This window comes from Tribolium castaneum, chromosome 3 (assembly GCF_031307605.1).
Source record: "Tribolium castaneum strain GA2 chromosome 3, icTriCast1.1, whole genome shotgun sequence".
In the NCBI taxonomy this organism is placed as follows: domain Eukaryota; kingdom Metazoa; phylum Arthropoda; class Insecta; order Coleoptera; family Tenebrionidae; genus Tribolium; species Tribolium castaneum.
The window spans coordinates 9,941,943-9,955,734 of NC_087396.1; the positions used below are offsets into that span (position 1 = coordinate 9,941,943).

A 13,792-nucleotide genomic window follows, 5' to 3' on the forward strand; every position below is an offset into this window, starting at 1 on the left:
AGTTTTTAAGTTATAATAACTCTTTGTTGGGATTGATGAATTATTAGCCACAGGTCTATTCTCATACTTTGCCACAGAAACGAATGAAAAAATGTGAGAAATTAAAGTTTTTTAACCAATATTTAATGAATTTAATTTGTCTTTAGGAGATGGATAACACAATTTTGAACAGAGTTTATCGTTTAAGTTTAACCAAAAATTATTTTTATGACAAACTATACTAAAATAGCTGTGGTTAGTAAGAAATTTCCTACAATGCCAAAAAAACAACATAACTTGAAAATTATCATAGATAGATATAGGAAATAGTAACACAGATAAATACACAACAAAATTCTCCTCCATCTAATAATAAAAATCCTTAACCTTAACCTTAAAATTTTTGGGTTTGTCAACTTCATTTTCGATTTTGAACAAACTGAAGAACAGATATAAGTCTTTTTTTCTAATTCTCCAAATATGATTTCGAAATCTCTAAAACTAAGCAGGTTACCGATTTTTTGGTGCAAATCCAAAAATTTTCGAAAGATCCTAAATAACCCAAAAACAGTTAAACTTAGGTATAGGAAAAGCTAATAAAAACTCCCTTTAAATAAATCAACTAATTCAAAAACGTGGTGAAAAACATAGCTTTCCATTTAAAATAAGAATGTTAATAATGACTTCCGGTATAACCGGAAGTGCTGCCATCTTGAAAATATTTTCATTGAGCAGAACTCAACCAGTTATGACTGAGTACCAACTTTCAGATAAATATCTTTATTTAAACTTTCAATACTTCTAATGTAGGTTTAGACGGAACAGAAGTATATCGTCTTCAAAAAAGGCTATTTTTGGAAGACTAATAGTTTCCGAGAAAATTGTTCATATAAGCAAAAATATAAAAACAAAACATAACTGAAAAACTATCTATTTGTGATTTTGCAATTTGCTCGACGCCGATCGATTCCCCAGATTATTTTACATCGGTTTACAGCAAAACAGTTTCATTTTTTTTTGAATAGTTTTGCCGTAACTGAGAAAATAAAAAATTTAACATTTTCTGAATAGTTTTTTATTAAAAAAATGGCTGTGTCTAAGCTCCCGGCACTGGTGTCCACTCCAATCCCGGCAGCGTCATAAACATTGAAAGTGACGGCACCAGCGACCGGGAGGTGTCTTCAATTCCGGGGCGACAAACAACAATATCAACCGGTACGCAAAACAATTTTTTATAGAAATGATTTATTTTCACTGAAAATGTTGCTGTGAAATCGGGCATTTGCTAAAGTGGGCAGTGTGACAAGAATTGTTTTATTTTCAAATTTTTTAAACTAAATTTAGGGCGTAAATAAATCTTGGATCGCGTTCCAAGGTTAGGACGAGATTTGTTTCGCCTGTTACAGTATTCAAAATTGAACAAAACTTTCATAGTTATTCGGAAGTGGAAAAGTTCTTGAATTATTTATTTTATTACGAAACATCGTAGGTATATTGTAACTTTATTTTAAACACTAATCAGCGTATTTACAAGAATAAATTATATGGACCAAATGTTTAATAATAAAATAAAATACAAATTATTATACTAACTACAAAGATAAATACAACGCCACTGAAATCCTATTTAATACATTCTCCTAAAAATGTTAAATGGGCTTGTTAAATAACAAAGAAAATGGATATTTTGATTAAAGTAACACTACAATTTAGTGAACCTTAACAAAGGTTTCATTGTTAACAATCTTGTACCTATCTTCTCTGAAATTTAGCAGATCATCGTATAACCTCTTCACACTTTCATCCCTCAGTTTAACAATAACTGGAGCAATCGGAGTCGTGTTAGCCGCCGCTGCCAAATCCTCGTAATATCCTTGCTGGTCAGGACCCATCAGATGGGCCTGTCTTTTGGTATATCCTTTTGCCCATCGGTTCTGCATATCCTTTTCAGTGTCCATTCGCATCATATTACACGATGGTAACGACATCGAGCCGTTGAGGTACTGGCAAAAGAACCTAGCCTGTAAAAACATAATTTTTACATTACGTTTCAAAAGTAATAATTTATTAATAAATTTATTTACATTTAATTTTACCTTACGTTTCAAAAGTAATAATTTATTAATAAATTTATTCATTTATTCCACTAAACTCTCAATAAAGAGCAGAGCCGTGCCTTAAAGTTTTTGTCAAAAGCTAAACGACGTGCTAAAAAGTTATACCTAATCTTTCACCAAATTTTTTTCATAAAAAAACGGAGTTGTAGTACTTCAACGATTTTTTTTTATATTTGTAAGGAAATTTTCTAAGATAATTAATCGATTATCTGATTGAATAGCATATCGCCCCTAATTTTGCAAAAAAATTGCGTTTTTGGAAAAATATCCAAACACAATGCCGACTAATTAATGTCATTTTTGCAATGTACGCTCCAGTTCTGATATTTTTCATGTTTCCTCAAAAACTAAATGTTTAGGTTTCCAAAAATAACACCGTTTTTGATCCAATGTTGTAATTTTTTGGGTAATTTTTGCCAAATTCGAAGTAATTGTGTTTTTGATCGAAAAATATGCTAATAATTGAAGTGCTAAAGTCATACCATTTTCGATCCAATTTATTATTACTACAGCGGTTTAGCAGAATTTGAAAAAAAACCGATTTCATCTCAATAAACGGTCAAGAAAATGCAAAAGTTGCTTAATTTTTGATTAATCTTAAAACTTTTGGTTAATGTTTCGTAAAATTTCACTACACATTAACTGCGAAAAAACAGTTATTCAAATTTTAAATAATTGTGTTTTTGATTGAAGAAGACGCTAATAACTAATAAAGTCATCCAATTTTCGATCCAATTTACTGATTTTTTCAGCGCAGCATGAAAAATTTATTTTTACTGTATCGCAAAAAGTAATAATCCACAAAACCTAATTTTAAATTTAGATGATCACATGGTACTTTATTTTTTCTTAATTTCTGATTTTTTTTAATATTCTACAGTTTCGGGTACGTAATCAAAATTATTTAATTTATATTGAATTAATATAATATATTTAAAATGTTTCTAATGAGACATTCTGAAACTAGTGATGTTGAATGTTGTTGTTTTCTGTTAAATTTGGTAGAAAATATTTTCTAGTTGTCGCTAACCTCAAAAAAGTCTGCCACATTTAATTGTAAGTATTAGAATCAAGTTTTAAATCGTAATTAATTTGAACTTTCCTAAAGTAAATAGCAACCTAATTTGTATTAGCTTAAATTAGCTAGTAACTAAATAATTTTATATACTATTATACAATACTATTATTTACAATTAAATTTAGTTGCAATTTAGTATGCAAAACTCAAATGAATCGCAAATAATTCAAAATTATATTAGAATTAAATGCGAGCTACCTACACAGTGAATATAATTTTTACAATTTTTTATGCAGCTAACGTAATTTTTTTTAATATAATGTTTGTACAAAACAACAAACCAACCTAAGAGATTTATTGGGCTCGGTATAGAGAACACTTTAAATGCAATCAAATTTTATTTTAAATGTCCCTATATGTTAAATTCTGAAAAAAATCGCAAACATAGAGAAAACTATAAAGTACCTATGTATTAAAACATAGGTGATTTTTGTATGAATTTTAGTTTTTGGGACTGTACTGTAAAATTATGATTTTATTATCCTACATAATTTAAAGCAAAAGCATGTCGATTAGAATTGCGCGAAAAACGTTAGTTACATTTTAAATCCCATTCCCCAGTTGCTTGCTAGCCACTTTTAATTTAAAATTTGAAATAGAACATTTTTGTTTCTCACTGCTTTCATGTTGATCATCAAAAAGCAAACGCATTTAATTAATATCTCGCTTTCACTTTCTTGTTGATCTTTATTTTCAGACTTTGATATTTCTTCATTATCTTCAACTTTTATTTATCTTTAAATCTTTTTTTCTTTTAGAAATTTAAGCTTGGATTTGATGTTTCTAAAATTCCATACTTAGATATTTCTTCTTGGATCGTCTTGATGTGAAATGATTAACAAAAACACAGTTTAAAAAAACTCCACACACCAAACGTTTATTTGAAACATAACGCTTTCAACCAAAAAGTGGTCATCCTCAGGTGAAAATATAAATTGCAAGAGTTGTGTTTTAAATAAACGTTTGATGTGTTGAGTTTTTTAAACTGTGTTTTTGTTAATCCATACTTAAATGTTTTTTTATTTTTCTGTGGAGTGTAATCTCTCAAATTCATAATGTTTCCAATCGCTTCAGATCTATCTTTCCAGCTGCTCACACTTTGAGAATTTAACATGTATTTTTTGAAGATGCTGGTAAGACTTCAGTTTGCTGTTACAAATTTAATAAACCTTCATCTGAATCAACTTCTGATGAATTACAAATTATCCGATGTTTTGATTTTTTTTTCAATGAATCCTGAAAATCTATAAAACTGATTTGATCTTTAAGTCATTGTGCGCATCATATCTGGCTTTATCAAAAATTTTTATGGCAGGTATCATTTTTAAAGTGGAATATTCACTTATTGCCGCGGATTGTAAAGTTTGCCAAAACATTTTATGGTCTCTAAGGGTATTTAACTTTTTGGGTCCTTTATGGCAGGGTTTGCGATCACAGGAGATTATGTGAAGATGTAACTTGCCAGAATCGCATTTAAAAAAACGAAATTTAGACAGCACGTAAGAAACACTATAGCTACATTGGTCAGCCGCAAATGTGTTAAAACAAAAGCATCATACCTAGTAAAAGTTATTTTCTAATTTTTTGTTATTATTGTTATTTAAATCTGCTTTCATTGCAAATACAAAATTTTAAATACGGTTCTAATTCCGATATTTGTGCCACTCGATCAGCAGCGGAACATTTGTACGATCTTTCCTGACACATCCCTCATAAAGTGATTAGGAAGTGAAAGTTGTAAAATCGGTATGTCTTTTGGGAAACTTTAATGTCGTCTGTTTTTAAGTATTGGTATTGTACCGGGTTCGTCAAGTTTTACACTCAGGCACTTTTCACCTCTTTGTAATTTATCTAAAATTCTAAAAAAAATCGTATGTGATTTTATTGTATAGAAGAACGATTTAACCAATTTTTAAAATAATTACTTGTGTGGTGTGTTTTTTCACTTTCGCTTAGTTAACTATAGTCTAATGTCAACGATTTTTGGTCCATAGGTGTATTTTGAGGTAGTGCATCAAAGTGCCTGATTAAATTTTTGAGAAAATGTGTCGTTGATTTTTAATTTCTGTTTTGATATTGGGGCAGCTTTTTTCCCATGAATTTTGGTAAAATTGTAAATTACTTCCACAAAAAGGGTGGTGGTTTTCAAAAATTTATTGCATTTGTCGTAAAATTGGCACGCGATCATTGTTGGGTCTGAAGGTTGAGGCAGCTGGTAAGAATTTTTCAGGCTCGGATTACCATTTATTTTATCTGTTTACTTTAAATGGAATGTTAATCTTTAAATCTTGCGGCAAGGGTTTATGCGAATTGTAAACGAAGAATTCGTTTGTGCTCAGACCAAAATAGTCATCAATTTGAACATCTGATCTTTTTTAATAAAAATATTTTTATCATGTTAGTGTGCTTATTCTGGTCCTGGCTTTAAAACCGTCCGATGAGACCGTGCCGCTAGTTGTAAAATTTCTGCAGTCATTACTGTTATTGGGGTAGGTAGTGGGTCCTTTTGTAGCGGAGATTTATTACTACTCAATCTTGTCCCTCATAAATTATACTAAAATTTCCGATGAATAATATCAAAACGGCTTTTAATTCAATTCTAACGATTTTTTTCAAGTCAAATTTTTGCAGAATAATTTTATTTCGCATTTTCGATCCAATAATGTAAAAAACAGCACAAGTGATTTTTTGGTTAAATGGTTTTTTCTTATTTATTGGACAAATAAATTATTAGAAATAAAGTTTTTTTTTCCTAGCGAGATTGGACATCAGTGCAGTAGAAAATATTTATTTCATATTTTTTTCCCTCTTCTAAGAGGTGTAAAGTGCCTGAGTGTAAAACTTGACGAACCCGGTATTGTATCTACTGTAGACTGTAGAGTATTTGTAATGTATTGCCTAACGAAGATGTACAACTCTTGTAAGCCCTCGATTTTTACCTAATTTGGTGCTTTTTCGTCACGTTGTAACGAAATTTCGTCAAAAAACAGCATTTTAAAGAGTTGCAATGCTTGAAGAAGACACAAATAAGACCATATTAGACCCAATTTGACAATTTATAAGTAATTTTGACACAAAGTGTAAAAAGTATCTCTAGTACAGTTATTGTAAATGAATACGTATGTTCCAAAAAACGGTAAAAGAATTAAGAGAATACGCAAAGACTAACCTGGAGGTCGAACATTTGGAAGGCGCAAACATTGAATGGGATTCCAATGAAGCACATGGTGGGTCTTTCTATGTGTATCATGTGTTTGTAAAGCGGCTGAATGTGATTGTCATCGACGGTCACTCCGCACGATTCGTGCAGAAATGGGAAAGAGTATCTGTAACCGGTGCAGTAGATTATCGTGTCGAAACGACAACAAGAACCGTCGACAAATTCAACCTCTTCTTCGCCTTTGATGGCTGAAACGTCGGGTTTTTTGCTGACATTGCAAGGGTATTCTGTGTTCACAGCTTCCTTCGTATGGTGGCTGAGGACCACTTGTTTGGCCACCGACGAGATGTGGAGGGCCAAGTCCAAGCCTGAGGGCCCGGCACCTATCACAAGAACGTTTTGGTTTTTGAAGCGTTCTGGCGATCGGTATTGGTGGCTGTGGGCGATTTCACCCTTGAATTTTTCCTGGCCGGGGATTTTTGGAATGATGGGGTCGTTGTAGTGACCGTTGCAGATCATCACAGCGTCGTAGATGTCGACGATTTCTTCCTTGGTGGGTTTGTGGATCGACTTGATTTGCCACTTGTCGCCGAGAGGGCGAATTTCCACAACCATTCGGTTAAACTGCAAAAAGCATTTCGTAAGAAACATAAATTCGGTTTGCGAAAATTAGTTACACTTCTTGATACTTATGCTTCGAAAAAAAAAAATTTCATAATCATAAATCCTAAAAGAAGGAAATAATTAAGAAAATTTAAGAAAATAACGAGAACGTGTTGCCTCACGAGACGATTCCTTTTTTACTTTATAATTTTACAATTTTTATTCTTATAATTTTATACAATCAGCTTCGAAAGCAAGCTATGCAATAAAAAACCTTTCAACATCACAAAAAACGTGGGTCTTATTTGACATCATTCATATTTCGTAATTAAAAATGGCGACCTGCATTATCAAACATAAACATTATCTTTTAAGAAAATGTAGTTCAAAATTCATCTTTTGAAGTTTTGATTTTCGTATTTTGGACAATAACTAACGTTATTGAAACGATTGGATTGATGTTTGGAAAGAGGTTCCAATTTATAAAGAAAGATAGTAAGTAAAAAGTAAAAAAGAAATTTATTGCAATTAATTTTAATAATGTCGACCTTCCTCGCTTGACAATTTCCTAACAAAAAAGCAGAAAAAAAATACATTTTTGGCCTATTAATTTACTGATTTCTATTTTAGACTTTCACATGTTTGTTTAAACGGTCGCAAAAAACAAAAATTTTCAATTTTTAATTCAATTCAACGATTTTGTGGAAAATGAAGAAAAATAATCAGTTGTCTGACAAAAAAAATAATAACAAATAGGGGTAGTAATAAAGCGATCAGTAATAAATTAGATTTTGATCAGAATTAAATAATAAATAATCAGTATTTAATTAATTTTTGCACAGTAAATATAAGAAATGATCAGTGTTTCATTCATTTTTTCACCGTAAAAAATTTAAATGACAAGTAAACCACGCACAGTATTTTATTAAAATTTGCCCAGTAAAAAAATCGTATTATGCACAGTATTTAGTTTCAGTTTGCACAGTTTAAATAATAAACGCCCTCGAACCATTAAACAATTTTTTATTTTTGTAAATAAGAACGGTTAAGTGTCTTTTGCTGATTATTCAAAAGATATTTAACATTAAACATTAAAAAAATTACTAACAATTGTTTCAGTAGTCAAAAAGTGATATTTTCTGCTATAATAACTTTAGTGTTACCTTAAGGCCATTATTTGTCATTTATTAGAATTAAATAATTAGAGTTTTTATTGTTTTAAACATTTTTTTAATACTTTATGCTAGTTTTAAGTAATAGTACATAATAGTGTTAATTTGTTAGTATTAGCGGCTAGTGTTTAATGAAGGATATTTTGTGAAAGGTGAGCAGAGCAAATTTTTCAATTGCCCCCAAAATTAAAATATCTTGGCTACACCACTAGTTTGAAATTTCTAGTGTGGGGAAGAAAGTTAGTACGCGCACTTATGCTCATCTCGCTTACGCTTCCTTCACGTTCTCTATTTCATTTTAATGTTGACTTTAACTCTGTTTCATAATCACTTCAAACAAACATCTAAAAACTAATGCTCCTTTAAGTTTATTGTTCCAATTTTCGTTCAAAGGGTCAGTTTTTTACTTAAATTTAAAAGAGCATTAAATTAAATGTTGTTTATAATTTGTTGATTACTATAGTATGTTTCACATAACTTTACGACACCTGCGCCTAATGTACGCACCCAAATGTACAAAAGTCACAAAAGACTACATACAAAAAATACAGATTTAATTATTTAATTTTTAAAAACCTTTGATAGCAGTTGTCAGACTAATGACTTTCATTAATAGTCATAAAATTCTAATTGTAAGTAGTTTTTCACCAACAATTATTATGTGTTCTATCAAGAGACGGTATGTATTTGTATATGATTTTAATCTATTTATCTTATCTTATCACTAACTTAAAACGTTGTAATTTTTTAAGGGGTGAACAAACTAGAGAAGACTACAATTTTTCAAATTTTGTAATCCAGTTCGTATCAGAATATGTATTGTTTGTGACATTTTACAGGCGCAGGACTCGTAAAATTATGTGAAACTCCCTGTATATATTACACATTCTAAACCATTATTAACATTAAAGTCCCTTTATTTCGATTATAAAACTGGCCCTTACTCTCCAGTTAATTTATGTCAAAATTTGTCACATCAGCATGAATGTGCAAAACATAGTTGAAAGTACCACTTTCGTCTTCTGGTAATAATATTAGGATGTGTGATTGTTGGGAGGACAAAAAAATACAATAAGAAACAAATTACTTTTTTTACGAGTTATATTTTTTCAAAGACTTGAAACAACAAAAAATCTAGATCTAGAAAATTGATGAAGAGGATAATATAGAAAACAAAGTTTTTTTGAAGAAAACGCAAGTACTAATGTTTGAAAAATTGTAATTACAGAGCACATTGCTATAAACATTTGTTCTTTAGTTTTTATTTTCAATTTCAGAATAAATAGTAACAGAATTTTCAACACAAATCGGCGCAAAATAATAGTGTTTTTTGGATAAAAAAAAATTGCAATAACTAAGTTTTTTCTCACAAACTCCATTTTTGAACAAATTCGGTGATTTGGATAATTATTAACAAAACTTTATTGAGTACTTGTGTTTTTGTAAAAAAAAGTGCTACAAATCATAAAAACGTATCAATTTCAGCCTAGTTTAGCAATTTTACAAATACTTCGTTTTAATCTCCAGAAGTAATCTTCTTAATAAACTATTGAAAAATGTAAAAATTGATCCATTCTTAACCAATATAGTTAATTTTTATTAATATTTCATTAAATAACTGGGTGTTTGCATGAAAATGTGTTAAAACACCCGACAAGTTATACATTTCGATCTATAATTTAGTAATTTATTGCTTGATTTTTGAGACATTTTGCGAATTAATTCCGTTGTAGGACGAAAAACTTTACAAAATAGCGCCGAAATAATGCCATTTTTGATACAGTTTTGTGAATTTGAAGTTTTTGCGAAAACTGTATTTTTTACTTCAAAAACGTGTTTTAAGCGCCTGAAAATGGCTCTGAAATTTTGTTGACTAATTGTGCATTTAGATGAATAACGTGCTTATATAACATAAAAATTGTACAATTATAGTTTTTTCGATCCAATTTACTAATTGCGCTCTAGTAAAATTTGTTAAAAGCTGCGTTTTCATCTCAGTGACATGTTTATACTATCGAAAAAAGCAAAAATTGCTTAATTTTTTAAGTACTTTTGAGATTTATTGGTTGTGTAAGAAAGTTTTGACAACTGTTTGGCCAATTTTCAGCTTTGTTGAGTCTAATTCCATGTATAAAATCTTGTATTGACCTCGTTTTCGTGTAAATCGGTTAATTTATTTCACCTCGTGGATAACAAACCTCTCGGAATCACTCGACGTTTAAAAATCCACTCGGCAATAAAGCGTCCGATTTGCACTCAAATAAATAACTACTTTGTCTTTTTTTGGACGTAATGTGTCAAAATAATCGCATTTCTAGTTAAAGAACGTACTAAAATGGTCGAAAAAAATATATTGACATTTTTTGTAGTTTGCTGTTTTCGTTCCAAAAAAAAACTAAAAAAAATATCATTTTCACCATTTTTGAGTAAAGTTAAGGAAATAATTATTGTTTGTTATTTCTGACTAAATGTAAAAAAAAGAAAAATATTAAACCATTTTTGATCGAATTTGGTAAAATGTTGAGTAATTTTAACGAAATTTTGCTGAATATTTGCTCTTTTCGATGATAAATATGCTTATTTAACTCAAAATCGTAAAACCAGATTAATTTCGATCCAAGTTATTATACGCTCGAGTAATTAATTTAATAAATTTCAAAATTTTTGGTGAAATTCACTAAATATTTGCGTTTCTTACTCAAAATATTCAATTATGCTAACGCACGTAAATGCAAAGTAATGTACTTTTTGATCCAGATTATTAATGATTTTTGAGAATATTTTCAAAATAATTACTTTTTTGAGAAACACAGAAATATGCCTAAAAAGGCAAATTTGAATGACATTTCAACATTGGCATAAAACGGTTGTGCCATACTTTTGCCCAATACTGTATATTCAGTGCGATTTTTAAATTAACATGTACTCTTTTAATAGTACCACGAATAAAAGTTTGTTGGTCTCTTAAGAAACACACAGAATATTTTTTGCCAAGTTAATAGCAACATTTCTAATGTCGCTCAGTATACTACGTACCCTAATGTGCTGCCGAATGTGAAAGTGGTCGGCATAAAGGTTTAAAAAGTCGAGTATCTCAGCTTGCGTCAAGTAGGATTTATTTTGCTCCGGAATGGGAAAATCAGGGTAACCCATCACCTCTTTGGGTAAATTAGTCCTGAAAATAAACCGTTTTAATTAAAAGCTAATCAGTCGAAGTGAATGATTATAACCCGACCCACATCTTTTTCGAACAATTTTATTTTAATGATAAATTATTCCAACAATATTGTAGGCCTAGTTTGATTAATTACATAAGCGCGTGATTGATTCTATAGTTTATAATAATTTTTCCCAACTTGTAATTAGATTGAGTGAGGAATATTCATCAACGTCGATCTTTCCAAAAAAATGGCAAACAAGTCTGTCACGGGGTCAATCGAATTTATCAATGCGGAAGTGTGAAAAAAATGAAACTGGGCCAAGTTATTGCGTCTTAAATCAGTACCTTAGCCCCTTATACATGGCGGAATAAACAGGAAATCCGTACTGGTCGCTCCCCACGTTATCAGTGTAGACCCAAGTGCCCCCCAGCTCAGGGCCCATCTCCAGGACGTCGCAGTCGATTCCTTGGGCACTCACATGCCTTGCGGAGGCCAAGCCGGCAGCACCAGCACCAACAATAGCGACACGCATTTTTTTTAAGAACTTTGCAAATAAACTCGAAACCACCGCGAATAATCGTCAAGAGCAAATGATTCAAGTTGTCAAGTCGTTGCCACTTATATGTAAATCATCGATACTAAATTATGTTTATCTGTGGAGGTATTATCACTACCAATAGTTATTTTCTATCCTTATTCAAGATATGGAGAAATACATGTATGAAAATAACGCTAAGTTTATCGCCACGCAATACTGATATGTTGAAGAACTGTAATTTTTAATTTACGCCACTTTTATGTCTGATGAAACTGCAAGGTGTGTTTCCGTAAGCGAAAGGATGATGTAACTGATTTGTAGAGTTACAGACATGTGCGAACTCTTCAGGATCGTGGTACAAAATTTTATTTTTAATTTTGTTTAAGTGGGCGTTTTTTTCCTAATTCGAGCTTACGAGTAAACTTATAATCTTTCCTATGCTATTTATAATACTTAGTTATCTTTATTTATGTCCGCAACCAATGGGTTTTACAAGTCTACGTCAACACTTCATTATTTAGAATATTTTTTTCTTTGACCGTTTGTTAATGTCACTGTATTATTTTGTTTAAAAAGGAATGTATTTAAAAAGATGTAATATCCTAAATCATTCATTGAAGTACAATTATAGTTGCTCCTGGCGATTCTCAATCTTTAATACTTGCAATTTCAATTTGATGTCAAGCCCAATTTAGCACTCTTTTCTTTAATGTATAATTTAACTCAAATTATTAGGTCTTCGAAAATGTTTTTCAATAATGACATAAATGTTATTTTGGAATATGATCTGGATTTCAAAAAACAAACAAAAATTGTTAGTAAAATAATCAAATCAATGTTAGAATCAATATCCAATTCATTAAATCAATAATGAAAACTTTATAAAACTTATAACGAAAACTTACAAAGTATCAACAAACATTACTAAATAACTGTCAATCTTCCCGTTATCCCATACACTGGTAGAAATTAGAATTATAAATTATAATCCAATTCCTCCACAATATCATAAAATAATATCATTATGAATGATAAAATATCATTCCAAATTAGAAAAATTCAATTTTTTCCCATTAAAATTCTTAAAAAGTTATTGATAAATAACTAATTTTAAATAAATGATATCTGGCAACGTTGTCCAACAGTCGTGATCGCAACAGAATTTGATCAACAATAAAAATAAATTAGTATTTTTAAAACGGTTTCCTAGGAAGTAATTTCCAGTGTTGGCACATTTACAATCTGTGATTTTTTGATAAATTTAATTTTTTTTAATTCAAAAAACTGCTAAAGTCTGATAGTAAATTTAAAATAATAATTATTCATTATTGTGTTAGGGAGCGATTACTTAGTAAGTACTTAGTAAAATAAGTTGTTACTGTAGATTTTTTAAAATATAACTTTTTAAGATTTTTCCCGTATTTACACATGCTTTTCAATAGCGTTACCAGTAAGCTGGTGCGCCAGTTTTTGAGCAGCCCTGTATATTTCGTTTGAATCTAAAATATTAAATGGTAAATCACAGATTTCCGGCAAAAACCACAAATTGTTGTCAATTTGTCGCGTGGAAAATTCCCTTAACATTTGTCATAGATCTGTTTTAAAATATTTTTTTCTAGGCAGTGCCCCGCTGCCGACAACGGTGCCCAAAAAATAGAAGGATGGCTGCCGGCAGCGGTTGTCTGCCCACCAGTAGCGCTTTAGACACCTTTAGATCCGTCAAATGCGAAACCTAACCGTACTAAAATGATAATTTGAATTTCCAACTACGTATCATTTTATGTAATAGTTTTTTAGAAATCATATCTTCAAATATTTTTTGAGAAATTTTCTTAACAAAAAAATGATGCTGAACTAAAAAAAGGCTTTTATGAAATAAAGTAATGTTACACGAATAGTGGAAATTAGATAGTTCACAAAATTTACCAATCAAATAAATCGTGGTAAAGAAATTGAAACGACTTTAGTTCAGTAATTTACCAAT

The 13,792-nt window shown here is 30.4% G+C and overlaps 1 protein-coding gene across 1 annotated transcript; it reads right to left on the reverse strand.

Annotated features, from left to right (window-relative positions):
- Positions 1–1,464: 1,464 nt before the first annotated feature.
- Positions 1,465–11,893, reverse strand: LOC662498 (senecionine N-oxygenase). The gene is made up of 4 exons (XM_968590.4): positions 11,615–11,893; positions 11,146–11,284; positions 6,344–6,958; positions 1,465–2,000 (listed from the first exon to the last, which is right to left on the reverse strand). The coding sequence occupies exons 1-4, from the start codon at positions 11,800–11,802 to the stop codon at positions 1,689–1,691; spliced, it is 1,254 nt and encodes a 417-aa protein (XP_973683.1). The 5' UTR covers positions 11,803–11,893; the 3' UTR covers positions 1,465–1,688.
- Positions 11,894–13,792: the final 1,899 nt, after the last annotated feature.

What these genes read in the sequence shown, in the direction of transcription:
- LOC662498 (XM_968590.4), bottom strand. Translation starts at nt 11,802, where the DNA reads ATGCGTGTCGCTATTGTTGGTGCTGGTGCTGCCGGCTTGGCCTCCGCA. An exon ending in GCCATGTATAAGGGGCTAAG is followed by an intron (nt 11,285 to 11,614) that starts GTACTGATTTAA and finishes GTTTATTTTCAG; the next exon opens with GACTAATTTACCCAAAGAGG. An exon ending in TCCAAATGTTCGACCTCCAG is followed by an intron (nt 2,001 to 6,343) that starts GTTAGTCTTTGC and finishes ATGTTTTTACAG; the next exon opens with GCTAGGTTCTTTTGCCAGTA.